This window comes from Thamnophis elegans, chromosome 15 (genome assembly GCF_009769535.1).
Source record: "Thamnophis elegans isolate rThaEle1 chromosome 15, rThaEle1.pri, whole genome shotgun sequence".
Classification (NCBI taxonomy): domain Eukaryota; kingdom Metazoa; phylum Chordata; class Lepidosauria; order Squamata; family Colubridae; genus Thamnophis; species Thamnophis elegans.
The window spans coordinates 17,051,297-17,074,798 of NC_045555.1; the positions used below are offsets into that span (position 1 = coordinate 17,051,297).

A 23,502-nucleotide genomic window follows, 5' to 3' on the forward strand; every position below is an offset into this window, starting at 1 on the left:
ATTCCTTGGAATACTGCAATGTGCTCTACATGGGGCTGCCCTTGAAGAGCATCCGGCGACTTCAGCTAGTCCAGAATGCGGCCGCGTGAGTGATCGTGGGCGCACCACGGTTCGCCCACATAACACCGATCCTCCGTGAGCTGCGCTGGCTACCTGTTTATCTCCGGGTGCACTTCAAGGTCCTACTTACCATCCATAAAGCACTCCATGGTAGTGGATCTGGCTATTTGAGAGATCGCCTTCTGCCAATTACCTCCCTGCGTCCCATCAGATCGCACAGGGTAGGCCTCCTCCGAATTCCATCCGCCAGTCAGTGCCGACTGGCGACTACGCGGAGGAGAGCCTTCTCAGTAGCAGCTCCGACGCTATGGAACAATCTCCCCGTGGAGATCCGCACCCTCACCACCGTCCAGGCCTTCCGCACGGCCCTCAAGATCTGGCTATCCCGTCAGGCCTGGGGATAGGACTTTACTCTCTCCCCGCCCGAATGCTGAATGAATGTTGTGCTTTTATTGTTAATTATTTTTTATTCACATTTTCTTTATGTCTTGTCTTGCACTCCCCTCCCTCATTATTGTAAGCCGCCCTGAGTCCCCTCAGGGAAAAGGGCGGCCTATAAGTGTTCAATAAAACTCAAAACTCAAAACTTGCCAAGTTTTACAGATATCGACCTATCAGCTCTCCAAGCCAGATAAGGTCTGTGACTGTAAATTCACCCTTGAAAGACTTGGCTGGATGTGAATGAGCAGAATTCACAGTCAATTAATAAAAGGGCTTTTTTTCGGGACAAGGAATTTGCTTGGTGGTTTGGGGGAAGCTAGGTCAGAACAGTTCTGTGTCATTTGAGGAATCTAATGTGCCCTTTTGTCTTCAACCAACCTCATAATAAGATTTGATTTCCCTGGTTTACTGTCAATGGTTTTTTTTTACATTGTTCCTTTTCATACTTTAATGGAATAAAATATGTATCTTTTACTATGAATCCCAGCTAATTAATAGGAGTGTAAAATCTAAGCAAATATGTCTGTTGATCCCAATCCTTGGGCTTAAACAAGTTTGATTTCTATCCAAGTCAAAATTGTGCTTTCCAATTCTTCCCAGTTGTCCTTTCTGAACTCCCCCGTATAACTTCCCCATGTGTCTTCTTTCTGTAATCTCTAATAAATATAATCACCAATGCAGCTTCCCTGGAAAAAAGTTTAAATAGCTGTGTCACTTTTTACCCAAATGTGTCGGTATTCTTCCCCCTTGTAATTACGGTGAGTTAGTCATCCTTCACTGGCGTTATGAAAACAGTTAAAGATTGTGTAATGCTCAGGAATTGTTCACTTCTACATCTGCCAGGGATGGATGGCCTCATTGTCTGAATTATCTGTCAGGCTGACATGGCTCAAAGTGGGGGTGGGGGCACACAAAACTATAATAAAAACGATTAGACACCATGCGGAGCTCTTGTCCCTTGAAGATTGTTGCAGTGGTTAGAATGCAGTATTGCAGGCTAATTCTGCCGACTGCCAGCAATTCAGCAATTCAATTCTCAAGGTTGACTTGGCCTTCTATCCTTTTGAGGTCGGTAAAACAAGGATCCAGATGGTTGGGGGCAATAGGCTGACTATAGTTTAGTGGCTAGGGGATGTGGTGGCTCAGTGGCTAAGATGCTCCACTATTTACATAAGACTCTAATGTATCATTGGTAAATCCTGCCTCAAGTCATAGTCGGAGTGGCTTAATAAGAGGTCTCTTCCTGCTCTGTTCCACAGAAAATGCTTCATCAAGCGAGCTTCGAGATTTACATTCTGAGTTCAACCTTTTAAAACAGGTGAACCACCCTCATGTCATCAGGCTGTATGGTGCTTGTAGCCAGGACGGTAGGTATTTAATTTTGACTTCTATTGAATTTTGATTCCCGGAGCAAAAGGATGAGCAAGAGAGAACGAGTACTGTATTTTTCGGAGTATAAGACGCACCTTTTTCCCTCAAAAAAAGAGGGTGAAAATCTGGGTGCATCTTATACACTGAATACAACACTTTTGGCCTCCCAAAACCCCACCCCTTCACCAAAATGGCCTTGCATAGCCTTTAGGAGGCCTATAGAGTGCTCCTGGGGGCTGGGGAGGGCAGAAATGAGCATAAAATGGGCTGTTTTTTGCTCAATTTTGCCCCCTCAGCCCCCAGGAGCACTTTGCAAGGCTCCTAAAGGCTATACATGCCCTTTTTGCTTGTTTTTGCCCCCACCCCACCCCCAGGAGCAGTCTACAAGCCTCCTAAAAGCTATTCATGCCCTTTCTTGGGGGAAAAACGGGCCCATTTTAGCAAAAAACGGGCCATTTTGGGGAGGTCTGCAGAGTGCAAAAACATTTTTTAAAAAATTGCCTCTTCAAAACCTTTGTGCGTCTTATACTTCGAAAAATATGGTAATCTTAAGTGCAGCAGTAGAGGAAAGAGGGAAGGTCCGCAATAGAACATAGAAAGACAGAGTTTGGAAGGGGTCCTTGGAGGTCTTCTAGTCCAACCTCCTGCTCGAACAGATGATCCTATAGCAATCCAGACAAACGGCTGTCCAGTCTCTTCTTGAAAACCTCCAGTGATGGAGCCACCCACGATTTCTGAAGGCAACTTCTGTTCCACTGGTTGATTGTTCTCCCCAATGGTGGGTATCCATAGGGAAAAAGAAGAAGGAAAAAGTTGGGAGACATGGTCCATTTCTTTTAAAAAGAAATAATCTTTTTAGATTAGAGGAAGAAGGGAGGGAGGAAGGAAGGGAGGAAGGAAGGAATTAATTAATTCTGAATTCCCAAAATCTCATCCTGGAGAGTAATCCCCCAACTGAGATCATAACATTTCTGATGTGTGAAATTGACATGAAATTCACTTGGTGCAATTAAAAAAAATAAAAATAAGGACCTTGCCCATTTTTTTTGAGGGCAAATTGATTGGACATCTGCATCCCCCCCCCTTTGTTTGATCTCAGGGCCTTTATACTTAATTGTGGAGTATGCGAAATACGGCTCCTTACGAAGTTTCCTAAGGGAAAGCCGGAAAGTGGGAACCAGCTACATGGGAAGCGATACCAACAGAAATTCCAGCTACTTGGACAATCCAGATGAGCGGGCTCTCACTATGGGCGACCTGATCTCATTTGCGTGGCAGATCTCCCGTGGCATGCAATACCTTGCCGAGATGAAGGTAAGGACTTCCCCTTTCTGCCCAACCTATTTCCATGAACTTTTCTGGGTGGGTGTGGCCAAAGCCTCCCACACCACGGTGTGTGTGTGGGGGGGGACGTTTTCATCTTCCTTAGGCTCTAGAGGCCCTCCGTAAGCAGAAAACGGGTCGGGGACCTCCGGGAGGCCCATTTTTCTCCCTCCCCAAGACTCTGCATGGGCCCTGCATTTATCTTGCATCCAAAATGGGCCACGTGGAGACTCCTGGGAGGGGAGGGGTGGGGCAGGGTGGGAAGGGCCAGCCAGGGGTGGGATTTGGAGGTTCTTGGAAACCAGCCATAACGTTAGCTATGAGTTTTCCCAAACCTGGGTGAACCGGTAGCAGCCCACCCCCAGAATTTTTCCAGGAGGGGCTCATCTGTTAATTTCTTTTGTATGTGTGTGTGTGTGTGTGTGTGTGTGTGTGTGTGTGTTTCTCCCAAGCTTGTTCATCGTGATTTAGCAGCCAGGAATGTCTTAGTAGCCGAAGGGCGTAAAATGAAGATTTCTGACTTTGGTTTGTCTCGCGACGTTTATGAAGAAGACTCTTATGTCAAGAGGAGCAAGGTGAGGGAGACAATTATTTATTCACCACAATGATCTGTTTATTTAAAGGATAATCCGTGAACAGCTGCGAGGGACTTAGAACATTGGAGTTTGAAGGGGCACTGCGTCACTCAAGAGGATTTTGCACATTTGGAAAATCTGAGGGCAAAAAAGGGGCCTAGAACTGTTCTTAGGGGAAACGATAGAGGGAAGATGATAGCCTGAGAGTTTTGGGTTGGTTTATTTAACCTAGGCGGGGGGGGGGGGGAATAGGAGACACGTAAGGTAATGTAGCATGAGAATTTTTTAATGCCACTCGTACAACATTAAGAATTTGAGATTATCCCTCAAAACCTGAATCCTGGAAAATTCAGAGCCAATAAAAGTAAGTACTTTATAGAACGCGTAAGTTAAAATGGGATTTTCTGCCCTCGGAGGCCATTAGGACTACTATTTGGATAGCTTTTGGAAGAGGATCAGAGTCTTCATACTGTAACTAGTGTCAGTGTGGGAAACACAAGGTGCTTCAAAACGTTGCTCACTTAAGAAAAGTCAATAAGTCCCTCTGCCACGGTTAACAAATGTGATAGATAGATAGATAGATGATAGATAGATAGATGATAGATAGATGGATGGATGGATGGATAGATAGATAGATAGATAGATAGATAGATAGATAGATAGATAGATAGATAGACAGACAGACAGACAGACAGACAGACAGACAGACAGAGTAGAAGGAAGATGGATAGTTGGTTGGATGAATGGATAGACAGATAGACAGACAGATAGATGAAGAGAGAGAGAGACAGATAGATGTAGGACAGACAGACAGAGACAGACAGTCACAGTAGAAGAGGATGGATGGATGGATGAATAGAGAGATAGACAGATGAATTGATGGAAGATAGAGAGAGACAGACAGACATACAGAAAGATAGATGTAGGACAGACAGACAGATTAGATAGATAGAATGTTTCTATCAATTCTTATAACTAGATAACTAAGCTAATTCTGGATATCGTAACATTTGAATCTTGGCTGGGCCAAGTTAGTGTAATTGGAATATCCGTCGCCTAAAAGTCAACTTACTTGCCTCGGAGAAAAAGCAATGGGAGAAACGGAAAACGAGGGATTAAAAATAAAGAAATGTTGGAGGATTGTGGCTTTAGAAGTAATGTTTAGATAGGCTGTGTGTGTGTATACACACACACATACACAGATACATATTTCTCTTCCAACAGGGTCGAATACCTGTAAAATGGATGGCCATAGAGTCCCTCTTTGATCACATCTACACAACCCAGAGTGATGTGTAAGTTGATTTATGCTATTGGAAATTTGTATCTTTAAATCCAAACAGTATCTCTATGGATATCAATGGTGTTTGTGCAAGAGAGACTTTGCAGTATCCTTAGGGCAAACGGGGGGGGGGGGGGGGGGGGGAGGGAGTACGCGTGCCCTGTCATCATGGCATAAAGGTCTCAAAAATATGCCATTTGTGTCACATCATTCCGAGAACATTTGCAGATGTGGAATATTTGCACTGTGTTCTGAATTAGGCAAATGACACAATTTGTGTTGTTTAGGTTATGATGTCAGGTGTATATGATGTCGTTTCAGACTTGTATGATGTCATTTCAAAATATGGAACAAGTTGGGTTTATTTCAAAATAGGGAACAAACCCATCTATTTTGAAAATGGCAGCGCTGAAACAACAGTGACTCATAGACCATTCACTATTAATCTGATTTTTTTCCAACTGATGACCATACCCAATGTTGATCCAACAGAGGCACAAAGTAGCTCTTTTAGCTGTTCAGATTTTGTTAAATCCTGGCTTTTTTTGTTAAAAAAAAAAGGAAGTTGAAACTTGGAGAAAGGGGATATGTTTCCAACTTAGAATAACTCTCTCTCTGAAATGGTATAGGGCAAGGGTGTCAAACTTGATTTCATTGAGGGCTTGCATCAGGGTTGTGTTTCACTTCAGGGGTGGGGGGCTGGGGCTGGTCAGGTTGGGTGTGGCTTGTATCAGAGGTGGCTGTGGTGGCCCGAGTACTCTTCCAGCAAAAACAGGCTCCCAAGCTCTGCTTTCGGCTTGGACAGCCTCCTGCAACGCTCTGCCAGCAAAAATAGAGCTCGGGGGGTGCGGGGAATGCAGCCCTTGCAAGCTCCGTTTTTGGCTGGGAAGACCTCCTGCAGCCCTCTACCAGCAAAAACAGGAGCTCCCCGGGTTTTGCTGGCAGAGGCACTGCAGGCTGGACTTTTCGCTGTTTCCAGGGCGGCCCCATGGGCCAGATTTAGCACCCCACTGGCTGGATCCAGCCCCCACGCCTTGAGTTTGACACTCTGGGCTTCCTGCCTGGGGAAGAGGTTGACCTAGAAGACTTCCAAGGTCCTTTTCAAGTTATTCTCTCTTGTTCTTTTTTTTTCTAAAAAGGCTCAGCATTCACTCATTTGGGCAGCTAGTTGTAGGTGAAGAGCAGGAAGCGCCGGTAGATGGAGTTCAGCAAGTCATCAGCCTAGAATTTTTACATTCCCATAAATGGTCTAATTTGAGCCTCTCGTGCATTCCATTGACTTTATCTAGCGCCAATTTAGTATTGAACCTAAGGTGGGTATATTCTTGTGCATAAAAGTAAAGGTAAAGTTTCCCCTTGAACATACAGTATGTGCTAGTCGTTCCCGACTCTAGGGGCTGGTGCTCATCTCTGTTTCAAAGCCGAAGAGCCAGCGCTGTCCGAAGACGTCTCTGTGGTCATGTAGCCGGCATGACTAAATGCCGAAGGCGCATGGAACACTGTTACCTTCCCACCAAAGGTGTTCCCTATTTTTGTACTTGCATTTTTACATGCTTTCGAACTGCTAAGTTGGCAGAAGCTGGGAACAAGTAACAGGAGCTCACTCCGTTATGCGGCGCGAGGGATTCGAACCACTGAACTGACGACCTTTCTGATCAACAAGCTCCAGCGTCTTAACCACTGAGCCACTGCGTCCCTTCTTGTGCATAAATTTGAACAATGAATCTTAACGTCAACATAACATATGGTGCTGGATTCTTCGTGCAGGACATCTCACGTGGGAAAAATAACTTTCCACGACAACTGTCAAGTTCTTCTTTCAGAAGTTACAACATTTATCCATTTTTTGTTTTCTGGCTACAACCTTTGAATCTCTTCCCACCCACTACAATTCTTTTGAGAATCCACAACATCTCATGTGCTTCTGGAGAGTTCTCAGACAAAAGAAAACGAAGGATGTTCAGCAGTGAAGACTTGTGCTCATATTTCAATAAGCGAGGGGATGAAGAGACCACAGAACGCTGGGAGTAGCCAATTTGACTGTAACAGCCAAAAAGAGAAGAAAAAAACAGTCCCAAAGTGAGACAGAAGCTTTACAAATTTAGTCTAACTGGGTTATTTAATAGCATTTATTTAGACACATCTCTCCAGCAAATGTTATATAATGTTGATCAGAAGGTGTCAGTTCAAGTGGTTTGAATTCCTAGCGCCGCATAACAGAGTGAGCTCCCGTTACTTTTTGCGGCTTCTGCCAACCTAGCAGTTCGAAAGCATGTATAAAATGCAAGTGGAAAAATACCACCTTTGGTGGGAAGGTAACAGTGTTCCTTCAGCGTTTAGTCATGCCATGGAAACATCTTCGGGCAGCTTGGCTCTTTGGCTTTGAAATGGAGATGAGCACCGCCCCTTAGAGTCGAGAACGACCAGCACATATGTGCGAGGGAAACCTTTACCTTTACCTCCAGCAAATGTTAGTATGTCCATATTTCTGTATGTCCAGCAGTAAAGAGCAGGGCACAGTGATAAAGGTATAAATAAAAATTGATGATTTAGAATAGTTAGCACTAGAATAAACAGAGCTGGAAGGGACCTTGAAGTCCTTCTAATCCCTGCTCAAGCAGGAGACCCTATACCGTTTCAGACAAAAAGTTGTCCAATCTCATCTTGAAAACCTCCAGTGATGGAGCACCCACAATTTCTGGAGGCAAGTTAATTGTTGATTAATTGTTCTAACTATCAGGAAATTTCTCCTGATTTCCAGGTTGGTTCTCCCCTTGATTAGTTTCCATCCATTGCTGCTTCTCCTGCCTCCAGATGCTTTGGAAAATAAGTGACCCCCCATCCCCCGCCATCTTTGTTGTATAGCCTATAGCAGAGGGTACTTCCTACTGGTTTGGTCCTGCCATGGCCCCAAAACAGGTTCTCCTACGGTGCCGCCATCTTGATTTTTGTTTCTGTGCATACGCAGAACAATTTTCATTGCAGAAGTGTAAGGGTTTCTGTTCTGTCCCCCCTTCTCCGCTCGTTAAACAGACAAACAACTTAAAGGAACTCTCTTATCAGTTCTCAGCTCAGACTGGCTGCGCGCCCAAAAATAACATAAATAGTCTCTGATGAGATAACAAAATACTAAACAAAAACTCTTACAACGCAATGCACTTCTCCAAGTGTATCCTTGAATCAGGGTTACAGAAAACAAAGCACTTCGCCAAGTGTATCTTACATAAACCACGACTGATGATCAATCAATGTTGAACGAACCAAGGAACGTTGACTCCTGCAACTAGGGCGTGGCACCATCCGTCCTTTATCCCCAAAATATGCCCATAACGAGCCCCAGCTGCATATTAATCTTGCATCCCGAAAAGACTCACAGAAGACGGGCTGCTGAGTCACAACATGTTTCCCCCCCTTTTTTAACATTTTGCGCATGCGCAGATCTTTTAGGTGCAAATGCACATGTGTGCGGAGCAAAAACATTTGCATACCAAACAGGTAGTAATGCTGGGAGCAACCGACCCTGCCTCATAGATGTTGCAAGACTGCTATCATTTCATCCGTGGTTCTTCTTTTCATTAAACTAGACAAACCAAATACTTCTAGCTACAAAAAAACCATGCATTAAAAAAAAATAGCTCTGTGATCTTCTGTAGAATCTGCACCCACTGAAGAAGACAACCCTGGATGAAGAATAGATTCCTTCATGGTCTGCAATTATGAAATTCTTTAGCTGCAATAGATAAACCGTAGGTTTGATCCAGCAAAACAAGTCCGCTCTTGTTCAGTGCTGCCTGACAAATATATAAGGCTGCAGCAAATAAGTTTAAGGTGTACATGGAGTATTGGTAGACTCAAGCATCCCTGCAGCAAGTTCAGAGAGCACCAAGGACCATATACAATCTTCTACCCTGTTTCCCCTGGAAAAAAGACCTTCTGGATAATAAGCCCAATCGGGCTTTTGAGTTGCATGCACTAAAATAAGCCCTTCCAAAAATAAGCCCTTCCCCAAAAGTAAGCCCTCCCCAAAAATATTGCAACACAGCAGCACCCATGAGGTGACCACACGTACTGCCTCCTGACACCTCAAAAATAATAGACCTTTCCAAAAATAAGGCCAAGTGCTTATTTCAGGGGTCAAAAGAAAATAAGACCCTGTCTATTTTTGGGAAAACAGGGTAGATCAAGGTGTCAAACTCAAGGCCCACGGGCCGGATCTGGCCTGTGGGGTGCTGGAAATATCAAAGGACCAGCCCATAATGGCTTTCCCCGGCAAAACAGCCCCTGGGCGGCCCCTGTTTGGCCCATTGTTAGCTGGCATAATGCTGCTGGACACCATGGAGGGCAAAAACAAGGCACAGAGGGGCCACGCATGGTCCCCTGTGCCCCTTTTGTCTGGTAAAGTGCTGCAGGACACCGTGCAGGCCGAAAATGGTGTCGCACCCATTTGGGGCCAGCAGGATGCTGCTGCAGGAGGCATCCATCTATTTCCCCCTCCCGCCACAACCCCCCCCCCCCACTGGCCTATGGAGAATGACAATGCTGATCCAGCCCTTGAAGAAATCCAGTTTGACACCCCTGCTCTTGGTGATCACTAATTTAAGTTTATCTGAGAGCCAAAATTATATACTTTTTTTAAAAAAGCTTCTTATATTTGTGATTCTACAACAGCTCAGCAGACTTGCAAAAACTCTTTTTTGGTGAAATTTTGCTACGCCGGTCCTTTGCCACTCGATATTTGATTGTAAGAAAGAATATTCGGAGAGCTGGCCAGAAAAAAGCAGAAATTCACTTCAAATGTGTCTGTCCTCAGTTCTTTTGGGGTATTGTGCAGGTTTCTTTGTCTGCGGAAATAACGGCTTCTGTTTTTTTTTTTTTTTTAAATCCCCCTTAGATGGTCATTTGGAGTGCTGTTATGGGAAATTGTGACCCTCGGAGGTAATCCATATCCAGGAATTGCTCCAGAGAGGCTGTTTAACCTCTTAAAAAACGGCTATAGAATGGAGAAACCGGAAAACTGCAGTGAGGAGATGTAAGTAACCTCAGATCAGAAGGATCATATCCAGCCCAAGGATACAATCAGCTATTTTCTCTTAGATTTCTGCAAATTGGATGAATAGGATCGGAGTGGACTTCAAATATTTAGCAAGAGGTTTTCTGCCTTGTTGCTGGGTGGGCGTGGTGATGGTGGGCGTGGCTTAGTCAGCCTCCTACACCATGGTGTGTGGTGGGCCCCAGAGGTTTCTTCGAGCCTCCGGGAGGGCGGAAAATGGCCTCCCCAGGCTCTGGAGGGGTGGATACTGGTCTGTTTCCGGCCCTCCAGAAGTTCTGGTAGGCCCGTTTCTTGCCCCTCCTCGAGCGTCCATAGTGCACCCTGCACTTACCTGCATGCAAAACGGGCCACGTAAGGACTCCTGGGAGTGGTGGGGTGGTGTCTAGGAGTTACTGTCTAGGAGTTATTGTTTTCCTCCCCTTTGAGGAGAAACTCAAACATGGAGAGCCTTTAAACTTTTAACCATAATCCCAAAAGGATGAAGGTCTGGTGGAGCACAAGAAGGACAATGAACTGGCTCATCGAATTCAGTGTCCTCATCTTAGCAACTTCTAGATGTGGAGCCCTTGCTGCTCTCTCTGCTTGGTTGTTCTCTTGCAGACATTTTATTGCACAATTACGTAATATCTTCTTTATTTATTTATATATTTGTGAAACAAGTACAAGATAACAAGTATAGGTATGAACATAGACATGAACAAAGGAAGTACGTATAGAAACAGTAAGACAGGGGCGGTAGGCACGCTGTTGTGCTTATGCACGCCCCCTTTACGGACCTCTTATGAATGGGGTGAGGTCCAGAATAGACAGTTTGAGGTTGAAGCTGTGAGGGTTTGAGGCTGTAACAACAGAGTCAGGTAGAGCATTCCAGGTGTTGACCACTCTGTTGCTGAAGTCGTATTTTCTGCAATCGAGTTTGAAGCGGTTCACCTTGCGTTTGTATCAATTGTTTGCCCATGTATTATTGTGGTTGAAATTGAAGTACTCCTTGACAGGCAAGATGTTGTAGCAGACAATTTTGTGTACTATGCTTAGATCGGACCACAAGCGGCGCAGTTCCAGACTGTCCAAGCTCAAATTTGAAGGCTGGTAGCATTAGGGATTCTATTGTGAGGTAGAGGAGTGGAGGATATTTCTCGTGAAATATCTCTGGACCCGCTCAATCATATTAATGTCCGATATACAGTGTCGATTCCAAGCAGATGGGCTGTATTCAAGAATTGGTCTGGCAAAGGTTAGGTTGAAGATGTGCACTGAAGACGTTACCTGGTTTGGTAATGAAACGTCTTCAAGAAAACAACCAAGCTCAGAAATCCACAGTTCAGATCCCGAGCCAGAAACATTGTCTTCTGTTGGTAGTTCTAAAGATGAACTTGAATTCCGTTATTGAAGATGTCCATGGTTGAGAATACTAATGGTTCAGGAAAATAGGTGTGCATATTTCATGGTTGGGAGACCCTGGTCTAATCCTTAAGACCCTGACCCATAATTATATTATCCAGTCTCTTCAGCTATTGCTTGCATTGAAGGGTCTGCCATACCCAGCTTGCAAAATCAAGAGAAATACTAGGTTGACAACAAAGAAATACAGAATGTCAGGGTTCCAAGTAAGACCCCCCCAATGAAAGAAGACTCCGAGGCTTGAGTTTCCTCAAAGTTCACTTCATTAGAGATGTCATATTGGCACATCTGGGAAAACCCGAATCTGAAAGCTTCCAGGTTTTCCCCACCCAACTGAAAGTTCAAGTCCCTGCCCAGCACCTACATGCCCATCACATGGCCCAATCAGGCACCGTCCAAAATTGGAAATGCCTCCCAGTCATACCATCGCAGCTGCAGGGGCCAGGAGTCCTTGACTCTCTGAGAAAGGAATATTATTTTGACTATATACCTCCCATACTCCATATAATTCCCCTTCCCATTTTCCCCACAGTAGAAATTGTGGCAGGCCTGAAGGCCCAATGTAAAAGATGGCTTCCAGGTCTGACACAGAAATGGTCATCCGTGATTTTGCAGCCCAGATATATGGTCCTTTTGCAGGGAAAAAAACCCCTATGTTTTGCCTCTCCCTTGGAGTTTTCTTGAAGGCCACCAGGCTTTATCTGAGATGAAAAAAGAATAGCTACAGGGCTGATGAGAGAAGCCCTTTTCATTGTTTTATATTCTTTGCGACATTTTAAGCTTTCAGCCTGTTGAAAAGTTGGGTATGAATTTGTTGAATTAATGCATTTAAGCCAAAGTCCATCATCAATCTTCACTCATGGATATGCGTAGGTTGGAGAAATCTATTGGCTTTCTCCCTAAAACTTTTTTGGGGGGAGGGGGGGGTTCAGAACAGAGACTTGTGATTGCTTATTTTATAGGGTACCCCATTCCAGTAGATTCCAATACCACCTTCACAAAACAGAAATGTTGGAATCCGGGAATTATTCCTCCTCCTCTTCTTCTCTTCTTCTTCTCTTCCTCCTCCTCCTCCTCCTCTCCTCCTCCTCCTCTTTTTCTTCTTCCTCCTCTTCCTCCCCCTCCTCTTCTTATCCTTCTTCCTTCTCCTCTCCTCTTCTTCTTTTCCTCCTCTTCTCCTCCTCCTCCTCCTCCTCTTCCCTCCTCTTCTCCCTCCCCTCCCTCCTCCTGCCCTTCCTCCTTTTCATTTGAAGATTCAAAGTTTGCTTGTTTTCTTCAAGGTATAATTTGATGCTTCACTGCTGGAAACAGGAACCAGATAAGAGGCCAACGTTTGCTGAGATCAGTAAAGAATTAGAAAAAATGATGGTCAAAAGGGTAAGAACCTTACAAAATTCATTACAGCTACATAGGTATGTGTGGTGGAGGTGATTGGTACTTGGTTTATCTTTGGAGTCTTTATTCTCCTTTGGTCACATTTAAAGAGAACTTGTTCAAGGAGAGATTTAAAGAAAGGATATTTGAAAGGCAGGAAGGGGGAAAAGCCTAGTTAATCACCTGGGATTAGACGTGCCACAGTTACTTAGATTAAGAAAACATTTGAGGTCAGATAGAAATTGCAGAGTGCAAAATGCTTTTGTGTACACATGCGCGGGGTAGCTCTGATTATAGTAATCAATTATTGCCATTTAATTTAAAGGAAGCAGCGTAATTGTAAACACAAGTTCACGAAACAAAGGCCATTTCGCACAACCTATCTAGCATCTCTTTGGACATCTTTCGGAAGTATGAAATGGGGATTCATCTCAACAGGTGTTTGAAAATGCCTGCATCATAGCAATAGTACTTATATACCACTTCACAGTGCTTTACAGCCCTTTCTAAATGGTTTAGAGCAGTGATCCCCAACCCCCGGTCCGCGGACCGGTGCCGGGCCGTGGAGTGCCTGGCACCGGGCCGCGCAGCGGCCGGGGGCCATGATCGCTGCAGCGGCCGGGGGCCATAGTTTCTTTCTGTATGCAAATTAGGGCTAACTGGCACAAGGGGTGTTACTGGACCGCTGGTGGCACTCTGACGTCACCAGCGGCCCACCGCCCCCCTGTGTCCAGCGCCGCCCTTCTCATTCCTTTTCAGCGCTTCAGCGCTGGCCGATTCCTGAAAAAAACCTAAGAGCGCCTGCGCAGCTACGTAGGGCTAGCGTAGACAGCGCTAGTAGCGTAGCCTTGCGTAGGCGCAGTTTGTGCTACGCTATCTACGCTAGCCATACTGAACAATCAATGTGTCGTCGCGAACAACACCCCCCACCCCTGCGCGCGCTCAGCGGGCCACGGTAAAATTATCAAAGGCTGACTGGTCCGCGGCGATAAAAAGGTTGGGGACCACTGGTTTAGAGAGTCGGCATATTCTCCCCAACAATCTGGGTCCTCATTTCATTGACTTTGGAAGGATGGAAGGCTGAGTCAATAGTAATAGCCCTTAGACTTATATACCACTTTACAATGCTTTACAACCCTCTCTAAGTGGTTTACAAAGTCAGCCTATTGCCCCCAACAATCTGGGTCCTTGTTTTACCGACCTCAGGATGGAAGGCCGAGTCAATAGCTATAGCACTTAGACTTATATACCGCTTCATGATGCTTTATAGCAATAGTGAAATGCTACCGGTTTGGACCGGTTCACCCGAACCGGTAGTAAAAATGCCAGCGGTTCTCCCGAACCAGCAGTAAAAAAAATGCTACCAGTTCGGGCGAACTGGTTTTTCCGATGATCAGCTATGACGTGTGATTTATATTAGCTAGAAAGCAGGATTTCCTGTTATCTAGTTCATCTAAATCGCGTGGCACAGCAGATTCTCCCACTCGCTGTTCGCTTACCTTTGCAGGCGCATTGGTAACAGGCTCTGCCCACCCACCTGAACATCATTTTGTTGCTCTGCGCATGCGCGGAAGGTCCTGCACATGCATGAAGGTGGCACCTGTGAGCGAAGTGAGCCGAACCCGTAGCAAAGTTAAGTGGATTTCACCCCTGCTTTATAGTCCTCTCTAAGCAGTTTACAGAGTCAGCGTATTGCCCCCAACAATCTTGATCCTCATTTTACCGACCTCGGAAGGACGGAAGGCTGAGTCAACCTTGAGGCCGGTCAAGATCGAACTCCTTCTAATCATGCATTAGAAAGCATTTTCTTTTGAGGCAAAGCCATGTTCCTTGCTTTGAAAGAAAATTAAATTCATTAATAAAGGAAGTAGAATTCCCTCCAAAAATGTTCCCCACTTAGGAAATGTATAAGTAAAAGTAAATCAATGGGTATTTAAAGAACCAATGGGTAGCTCTTGGAAAGAAAAACACATTTTAAAGCAATCTGACATCTCAACTTTAGAACTTACTAGCTGATGCCCAGGTATGTATTTATCCCAACCCTCCTTCCATGAACATTGCTGCAATTTCTAATTTTCCCCCTTACCAGAGGGAGCCCCCTTGTGGAGTACTGTGAAGCCATTACCATGGCAACTCCACAGCGCTGTACAGCAGAAGCCATTTTAAGGCAGTACAGTAGAAGTCATTTTAAGGCATAACCCGAGGGGTGTTAGGGGTGTCTTATCCACACAGTATTTGTTTCCAGAGAGTTTGGTTGAAATTGCTCAAGGCATTCCAGAGTTATGCTAGAACACACCCACCCACAAACACACATATGTACATATTTTATATATATATAAATTCCAGACACCTCTTTCCGTGAATGATGCATTTCTGAAAAGACACATGAGCGCTTGAATATTATTTTGCAAAATCTGGAGTTGTCTTGAAACACAGTTTTCTCCTGGCAGCTGCTGGTCCCAGTTAGATCCAGATCTTAAGCCAATCCGATGCTTCTTCATCCTAACATGGATGGATTTGGTAGTTCTAGAAAAACAAAACTGGATGGAGGCAGCAGCTTTGGTTAGGTCAACAGGGCTGCAAGATCCCGAGAAGCCAGTACAGGTAATTCCTCGACTTAAAACGGCCACAACTGAGCCCAAAACCTCTGTTGCTAAGTGAGATGTTTGTCACGGAAATTTCGCCCCATTTTAAGATTTTCCTTGCCAGAGTTGTTATGGGAATCCCTGCAGTTGTTAAGATAGTCACATGGTCGTTAAGTGACTCCCCGCTTCCCGGTTGGCATTGCTTGTCAGAAGGTCACAAAATGGGATCACGCTTCTGAATTTCGATACACGCGATTGTGGGGATGCCGCAACAGCCTGTTTGTGTGAGAAACAGTCATAAGTCATTTTTTCACAGTGCCGTTGTAACTTTGAACATCACTAAATGGGGACTATACCTGTATTGGTTTAAATAAAAGAGGGATCATATATTTCACCAGTGTCAAACACAAAGCCCGGGGGCTGGATCCGGCCCATGAGATGCTTAGATCTGGTCCATGAGGCTCCCTTGGAAAAGTGAAAGAGCGACCCACAATGCCCCTGCCAGCAAAAACAGAGGTTGGGAGACTTGTATGCAGCCTTCCCGAACTCCGTTTTCCCTGCAGGAGGTCATCGCAGCTGGAAACGGAGCTTGGGAACCCGTTTTCGCTGGCAGAGCGCTTGGGCCACCAAAGGCGCCCCTGACACGAATGATGTTGAGCTGGCCCCGCCTACCCCGGTCCTCCTGACATCAGGCATAACCCTGATGCAGCCCTCAATGAAATCAAGTTTGACACATAATAATTAATAAAATAATGTAATAACCCCCACCACCCCCACTCTGGCAACAACAATATCACGCCATGGGGCAAAACTCACGGAACAACCGTCTTGCTTAGGAACAAAATGGCTCAATTGTGGTCATAAATCGAGGACTATCTGTAGATGGGGTGTGAACATTGTTACGAAGTGTACAAGGGGTGAATGCTCTGTTTCAACATATCACTTTGAACACCAGGCTTTCTCAGATCAGGAAGTGGGGAATCGGGGAGGTTAAAAATAAAGGAAAGAGGATATCATAAAAGAAAAATGTCAGTATCACCCATCTGCATCTGCTATGACCAGGATCATCAACCTTTCAGACCTCAGGGACCACTAAATTCATATTTTTAAATCCCACGGACCACTACTATGATCTGCCTAATGATCGTCTGGATGGGTGTGGCTAGGTAGTCATGTGACTGGGTGGGCGTGGCCAACTTGATATCACTCACATTGAGGGGTGCCTCACCAGCCTCTACTTGCCCCTCCCCTCCCAGTCACTCCTCACCTGCCCGCCTGGGCTCCTTAGGGCCCCAACAGGAAGCAGTTGCTGGAGCTAAGCAGCCACCATGAGAAACAGTTGGCAAAACAGCTGGCTCAGTTCAAATTGGATCTGCCCGAGGAGGAGGCTCAGCAGAAGCACCTCATTGAGGACTACGAGCATAGGCTTTCCAAGCAGAGGGAAGACCTGTGGGGGTGCAAGGCCAGATACTGGTGCCTGGAGTCTCAGCAGGCTGAGATGGTCAGCCAGTTCCAGGCCATGATGCAGTTCAACTGGAACAATGCCCTCCAGCTCTTTGCCACTAGCGGTGCTTCCCTCCAGCTTTCGTCCAAGGCCCTGCACCAGGAAGCTGAAACAGACTCCAAGTTGGAATTTCTGCCCGTCCTCAACCCGCACAAAAAGACCCCAAAGGGGGAGACACTGCAGCAACACAAGCGTTCATTGCACGTATCCGTCCCAGGGGCCATAATTTAAGGACCCCTAATTTAGCACAATAAAAAATGCAAATAATTTTTCTGCGGACCACAAAATTTTCTTGTGAACCACTAGTAGTCCACGGACCACCAGTTGGTGACCACTGTCCTAAAAGATAATAAAGCCATCACTACCTACTACAAGAAAATAAATTCCCAAACAGAATCAACATAAATGTAAAAAAACCAAACATTCTCAGGAACCTTTGGAATAAAATTTAAATGAACTCGTCTCCCTGGGGAAGAAAATTTGAGAAATTGTAGGACATATCTACAAGGGTTGGTGCAATTCTGCTGATCTTGGGATCCCCCAAAACTTGCAAATGGCTTTCTCCTTTCCGTAGATTGTGTAAGTACAAAGCTTTGCTGTTTTTTAAATACGGTGCAATTTTATTAGAAGACTGTATCTTGCAATAAGATTAAATCCACATGATGTTGAGCTGTAATGGGATCACACGATAGCCGTTGAATTTGCACCAGAGCTGTTTAGTGAAGGTTCAAATGAATGCAAACCACATGATTTGCTTGGGAAGAAGTGTTTTTTCTCTCCATATTCAACAGTACCAGATGTGCATGAATTCAGTCCTTCTGAAAAAAAATCTCCATAATTTCAGACAAAGGATTATTCAGAGAGGCTTCTGTAGCAAATTAATGAGCCAGTCTCCTGAAAGAGATACATAATGCTGAATGAGAAGGCTGTGGATTTCTAAAGGGGTTCCTTGCCAGACCCATGATGTTAACGTGTTGCCAAGGAACTCTACTTAAGTTGAGGAGAAATGGAGAACTTGAGCAGATATCTAAGGAAACATGAATTGGGCTGATTCCAAGGAAAAATATCTCCAGGGCTGCTCGTTTCCAGATGATAAAAATATTCTAAATTTCTCCAAACTGAGTTTTTATGGAAAAATGCCCAGCCAGACAGGGAAGAGGGCTCAAGCAGGGAATTAGTCTTGAATCGTTGTGCAGCTGCGAGAGAGCTAGTACCTTCATGGAACTTTTATTTATCCATTCCCAAGGGAAGGCAATCAGTTTTCGGGAGATTCCTGTATTATAGGCCGAATGCAATGAAGTAGTTAGCTTGAACTCTACCGTTGTGGATCTGGTTGTTTGAGTTTTGACATTTTGGGTCCTTCGGGATGATCGTCTTGACTTGAACGGAGACCCAAAGGCCTCTGTCCTTAACCCTCTTTCTCTTTTATTGGCTTAGGACTATTTAGATCTGGCCGCTTCCACTCCTTCGGACTCTCTGCTTTACGATGATGGACTCTCGGAAGAAGAGATGCCCCTTGTGGATTGTAATAATGTTCCCCTCCCTCGAACACTTCCTTCCACATGGATTGAAAACAAACTCTATGGTAGAATTTCACATGCATTTACTAGATTCTAGCCACACACACAACCTCCCAAAACTGATTTCTCTTCTGCACTATCCTCACGCTCTCTGTAATGCCCTTCTGAGTATTATTTGTTGGTATGAAACCAATCAAACTTTGCTTGGCAAGTTTTTAACAACCCCCCTCTTCTTTTTTTTCTCTTCATTTCTTGTCAAGCTCTGTTCCTTTAGCCGTCTTTTACAGCTGTGTTCAACAATAACAAAAACATTTAAAGGATGTGAAAACGTGCAACCTATCCTTCTATATCTATATATCTGGATATAGATATGTAGCCTAAGAAAGACAAATATCCTAGAATCAGGGAAGCATTCTCAGGGGAAGTTTAAAAAAAATATGCTAGCCATTATCCAATTAAAATTATCCTTTTTTGTGTATGTCGGGTTGGAGAATTTAAATCCCATTTTTGTTTTTTGGAGGTGGTGTCTTCTGTCAAAAACAGCATCACTTTTTTACGGCTTAAAAGTTTGGATCTCTTCATCATTTGTAGAGTCCGCTCCCATTTTTGGATTCAGATGGAGTCCACAGTCAGAAATGTTGCCTTGTATATATATATATATATTATGTTCTCTACAGTCACGCCTGCTTACTGAGTTACGGGATTTTTCAGATGGGTCTGAGGGGGGGAGAGCTGAAAGACTCCGATCCCACGAAAACAACCATTGCTGTTTTCACATGCTTTGGGGTTTGTTTTGTTTTTTTCCCATGAAAATGTTAGCCTCTACACCCTTGTTTTGAATGTGGTTGCAAGTGTCTTAGAAGGAATGTGCTTTGATATTGTGGTGGTGAGATAGACAGTAAAGACAAATCTTGCCAAAACTCCTTCATTTTTGGTCTCCTAATTAAATGTTGCACATGCCATCAAGGCCTTGAAATGACTTTAATTCAAGCCATGCCTTTCCATTCATTTGTCACGAGCCCCCGTTCTTAAATTCGTAGCCGGGCTCTTAAAATAGTTTTCATGCCAAGTTAATCCTGTTTTTGAAATCCAGGAACTGTTTTGGGGGAAGTGGGTGGGAACAGTGACTCCAACGGGCATGATTAGATTCCCTATAAGAATCTTGATTTAGTATTTCATTTACAAGAATCTTAGACTTGATGGGTTCAAGGAATTGGGCTTGGCATTATTATTGCCGCTGCCCAATTCCAAAACCACTCGAAGCACCTTACAAGTTAATTTTTTTTAAAAAAAAGACAAACATCAAATTAAGCCATTTACGAAAAGCCAGAATCAAGTTTTGGTTTATATCCGTTTCAGTGGCCTTATGGAGTATGTTCCAGGCTCTCAGACATATTTATATACCTTGACATGTGTGCCTGTAAACACACAAATAAATCTTCCTTCCTCCATCCATCAGTGTCTTTGATTGAAAACAATGCATGCCAAAACTTTCAATCTTTTTTTCAAATTGTGAGATTTATTGTTGTTTATGCCACAGGAACCCTCACTTACAAGAACCTCTCTCTTTTTTATTTTTGCATTCCCCTAAAAATGTAACACGGGACGCGGTGGGTCAGTGGCTAAGACACTGAGTTTGCCAATCAGAAAAGTTGCCAGTTCAGCAGTTCAAATCCCTAGCGCCGCGTAACGGAGTGAGCTCCCGTTACTTGTCCCAGCTTCTGCCAACCTAGCAGTTCGAAAGCACATAAAATGCAAGTAGAAAAATAGGTACCACCTTTGGTGGGAAGGTAACAGCGCTCCATGTGTCTTCGAAGTCTAGTCATGCCGGCCATATGACCACGGAGATGTCTTCGGACAGCGCTGGCTCTTTGGCTCTGAAACGGAGATGAGCACTGCCCCCTAGAGTTGGGAACGACTAGCACATATGTGCGAACCTTTACCTTTAAAACATAACATTCTCAAATTGTAAAAAGAGCAAACATTTGAGCAGGCTGCAGTGAAGTTCCTATTTTTTTGTGAGTTTTAGCTTTGGGTCCCAGTTCCCTGGGAAACACATTGGGAGTTCCTTGGGGAGGCGAGGGCTCGTCCTGTCATTTGGCTTGCAATTTGCAAAGGGAGTTTTGCCAAGGGCCTTACTGTCTGCACATGAAGTGTTGGTTCTTCAGTGCAGAAAAAATTATCTGTTTTCATTTTTAGGCATGTCATACCCGAACTGGCCCGAAGAGAGCCCTGTTCCACTTGCCAGAAGCGATGGGCCTAAGGCTGTGTTTTCAAGATATGCAAATGATAGTGTTTATGCTAACTGGATGGTTTCACCCTCAGCGACCAAATTTATGGACAGAGTTTGATAGTTAACAATTACTTGGTGGAAGGTAACCGATGCAGGAAGGAGCCCCCCCTCCCCGTGTCCAAAGAGTTGACCCCCCCCCACAGCTCGTTCTTTGAGTAGCAACAACTGGTTGAAGCAAACAGGAATGTCAAGGATGGGGAAAACGTTCCCTTTACTTTTGAAATTTACTTAAATTTCAATCTGCTTTTTGGTTTCTAAAATGTGTCCTCCCGGTTTCCCTTCTCTGATCGTCCCAACTCTCTAAAGTCCTAAACGTGGCATTAAAAGAGGGGGGAAACAGACTAAGATGGTTGCCACGATGACATGGTCCAAAGGCTGCCATTTTGAGTCCCCTTGATCTCCTCTCTGGCAGATGCCTGTAACTATTTTAGTTTTCTTTTCTTTTTTGCCTCAAAGTGTTCTCCAAGAATTTAGATTTGATGCAGCCGCTGGATTTCTTGTCCGAATAATGTCGCATTCCTGAAACGGCTGTTTTATGGGGGCGGGGAGCGAAAGCCTTTGGTTTCACTAGCGACTTCTCTTCCTTGTGGTCGTTGTTAAGAAACAGGCAAATTAAAGCAAGAAGCACAAAGTGGGAAAGCACTTGTCTATTTTCCCCCCCAAAAAAACCGCATCAGCTTAATCTCACGTTAAGCATTCGCATTGAATTGGCAGTAGGAAATTGATTTGGGATAACGGAACAAAAAACGAAATTTTGGAAACCTGTAGTAATGTACTGTTCTGTGGTTATGGGGAAAATAAGTGTTCTTTTTTAAAAAAAGAAAAGAAAAACAAAAAAAATCAGGGTTAAATTGTCCTTACCGTTAGCACAATAGAAAACTTTGATATCTTAGAAACTAGAATAGAGACTTAATCTTAGAATACCCACCCAATATAATTTGTTTTCCATCACATTCCTTCCTTCTGTGGTTATCTTAACGTGGGCTCCAGATGTTTTGAAACAAGCAAACTGACACAAAAAGAACCAGTTTAATTTTATTCCATAATTTTTACTTCTTTCATCAAAATTTTATTTCCGTCACCCACATCCGGGACGGATTCCCTCATAACCATGGCGAATAAACTTCAAATGCATTTTTATCTCCAAGTCTTTCCCTTCCTTAGACCAAATTTCTGCCTTCCACTTTTAGTTCCACTTAAATTGTTATGGTTCTCAGTCTTTAGTTAATATTAACAAGGATTTTTTCAAATCTCAATGTTGAAACACCAGGATAGATACTCTCAGAGACAATCTTGTTGGTCATGAAGAATTGACACTGACTTGATGGTACATCATCATTCTCTTCCTATTCTATAGTCCGAACCACGTTAAAGCAGAAATCTTGGTTACGTTAACCACAGTTCATTAGTAACCACAAATTGTTCAGTTGTGATGAAGACACATAGTTGGAGAGGGGAAGGTGGCATTCCCAGTAACTGTGAAAACCAAAGGTAACCGAAAATGAGTGTTGGATCTGCTATTAGCCCCAACAGACATTTTAATTTATATGATTCCTGTTTGTGTGTGAAATGTGTGAATACGGTACACACTCCTTGTCTCATATTTAATCTTTATTCTCTCTGTGTTTGTGTTTTTCCTCCTCCCATCCATGTAGCAAAAAAAAATGTCTAAGGTTGTTGTCTTTTTCCAAAGAGTTAAAGCTAAAACCAGATGTGATGTTTTCAATTTTGGCACAGTGTTTTTGGAAGCGGGCTGACATTTACAGAGTTTTCTTGCAACACGTAGCAGAAAGTGCATTACATGATTGTGTTTGTTTGTTTTTTGTTCGTCGTTTCAACAATTTCTAAAGAATGCTGGAATGTTAATCCAACATTTTTATCCTTTTGGGATACTCCTGCATATTGAAAATATACCAAAGCATTGCTCATCCCATCTCTTAGGTTTCAGCTGAGTAATTGTGTGCCTCTCCTGTATGTGCTCCAATTATTTCAGAAATCATGAGTCAGATTGCCAAAAAACAATCACACCAGAGGGCTGAACACCTCCTTAGGATAACTTGGTTTCCAAATAAGCTACTTTTCAGATGAAAGAACAGGAGGACAATTTCTGTTCTGTAAATTATGATATTATGCATTTGTGTTTACAAGGAAAAAAATGTATCTGTGTACACAGATGTCCAACAGCTGTCAGTATCCTGTAACAAGCAGTCATCTCAAATAATAATAATAATAAATATGTAAATGTTGGAGTTTTAATAATTCTTTGGAGTTCAGCCAGAAGTTCTGCAATGACTGAAATGTACCCATCATAAAATGGAGCCCTTGAGGATTGTCCAGTTTGGGCCAAAGGAAGAAATTGCACCGTATAGTAGTCCCCGACTTACAACATTTCATTTAGTCACTGTTCAAAGTTAACACAGCATTGAAACATGTGGCCTGTGGCTGTTTTTCACAGTTACCTTTGCAACATTCCCCATGAACATATGATCAAAATTCATCCAGCTTGGCAACCGGTTCATACTTACGATGGTTGCTGCGTCCCGAGGTCATGCAATCCCGTTTTGCGACAAGCAAAGTCAGCGGGGACGCCAGATTCACTTAACAACCAGGTGACTACCTTGTCGACTGCGGAGATTCACTCAACAACGGCGGAAAGGAAGGTCGTAAAAAAAGGGGGCAAAACTCACTTAACAGATGTCTCACTTAAGAGCAGAAATTTTGAG

At 44.0% G+C, this 23,502-nt stretch overlaps 1 protein-coding gene across 1 annotated transcript in view; it reads left to right on the forward strand.

Moving 5' to 3' along the window:
• The window catches only part of RET (ret proto-oncogene), an 80,007-nt gene extending 56,873 nt beyond the window's left edge, over positions 1-23,134 (forward strand). Inside the window, exons 13-20 of the mRNA XM_032232232.1 lie at positions 1,761-1,868; positions 2,972-3,186; positions 3,648-3,770; positions 4,995-5,065; positions 9,944-10,081; positions 12,784-12,880; positions 18,404-18,551; positions 20,686-23,134. Coding sequence (XP_032088123.1) covers positions 1,761-1,868; positions 2,972-3,186; positions 3,648-3,770; positions 4,995-5,065; positions 9,944-10,081; positions 12,784-12,880; positions 18,404-18,551; positions 20,686-20,837 — 1,052 coding nt within the window. The 3' untranslated portion in view covers positions 20,838-23,134. The remainder of the gene's footprint in view (positions 1-1,760; positions 1,869-2,971; positions 3,187-3,647; positions 3,771-4,994; positions 5,066-9,943; positions 10,082-12,783; positions 12,881-18,403; positions 18,552-20,685) is intronic.
• The last annotated feature ends 368 nt before the right edge of the window (positions 23,135-23,502 follow it).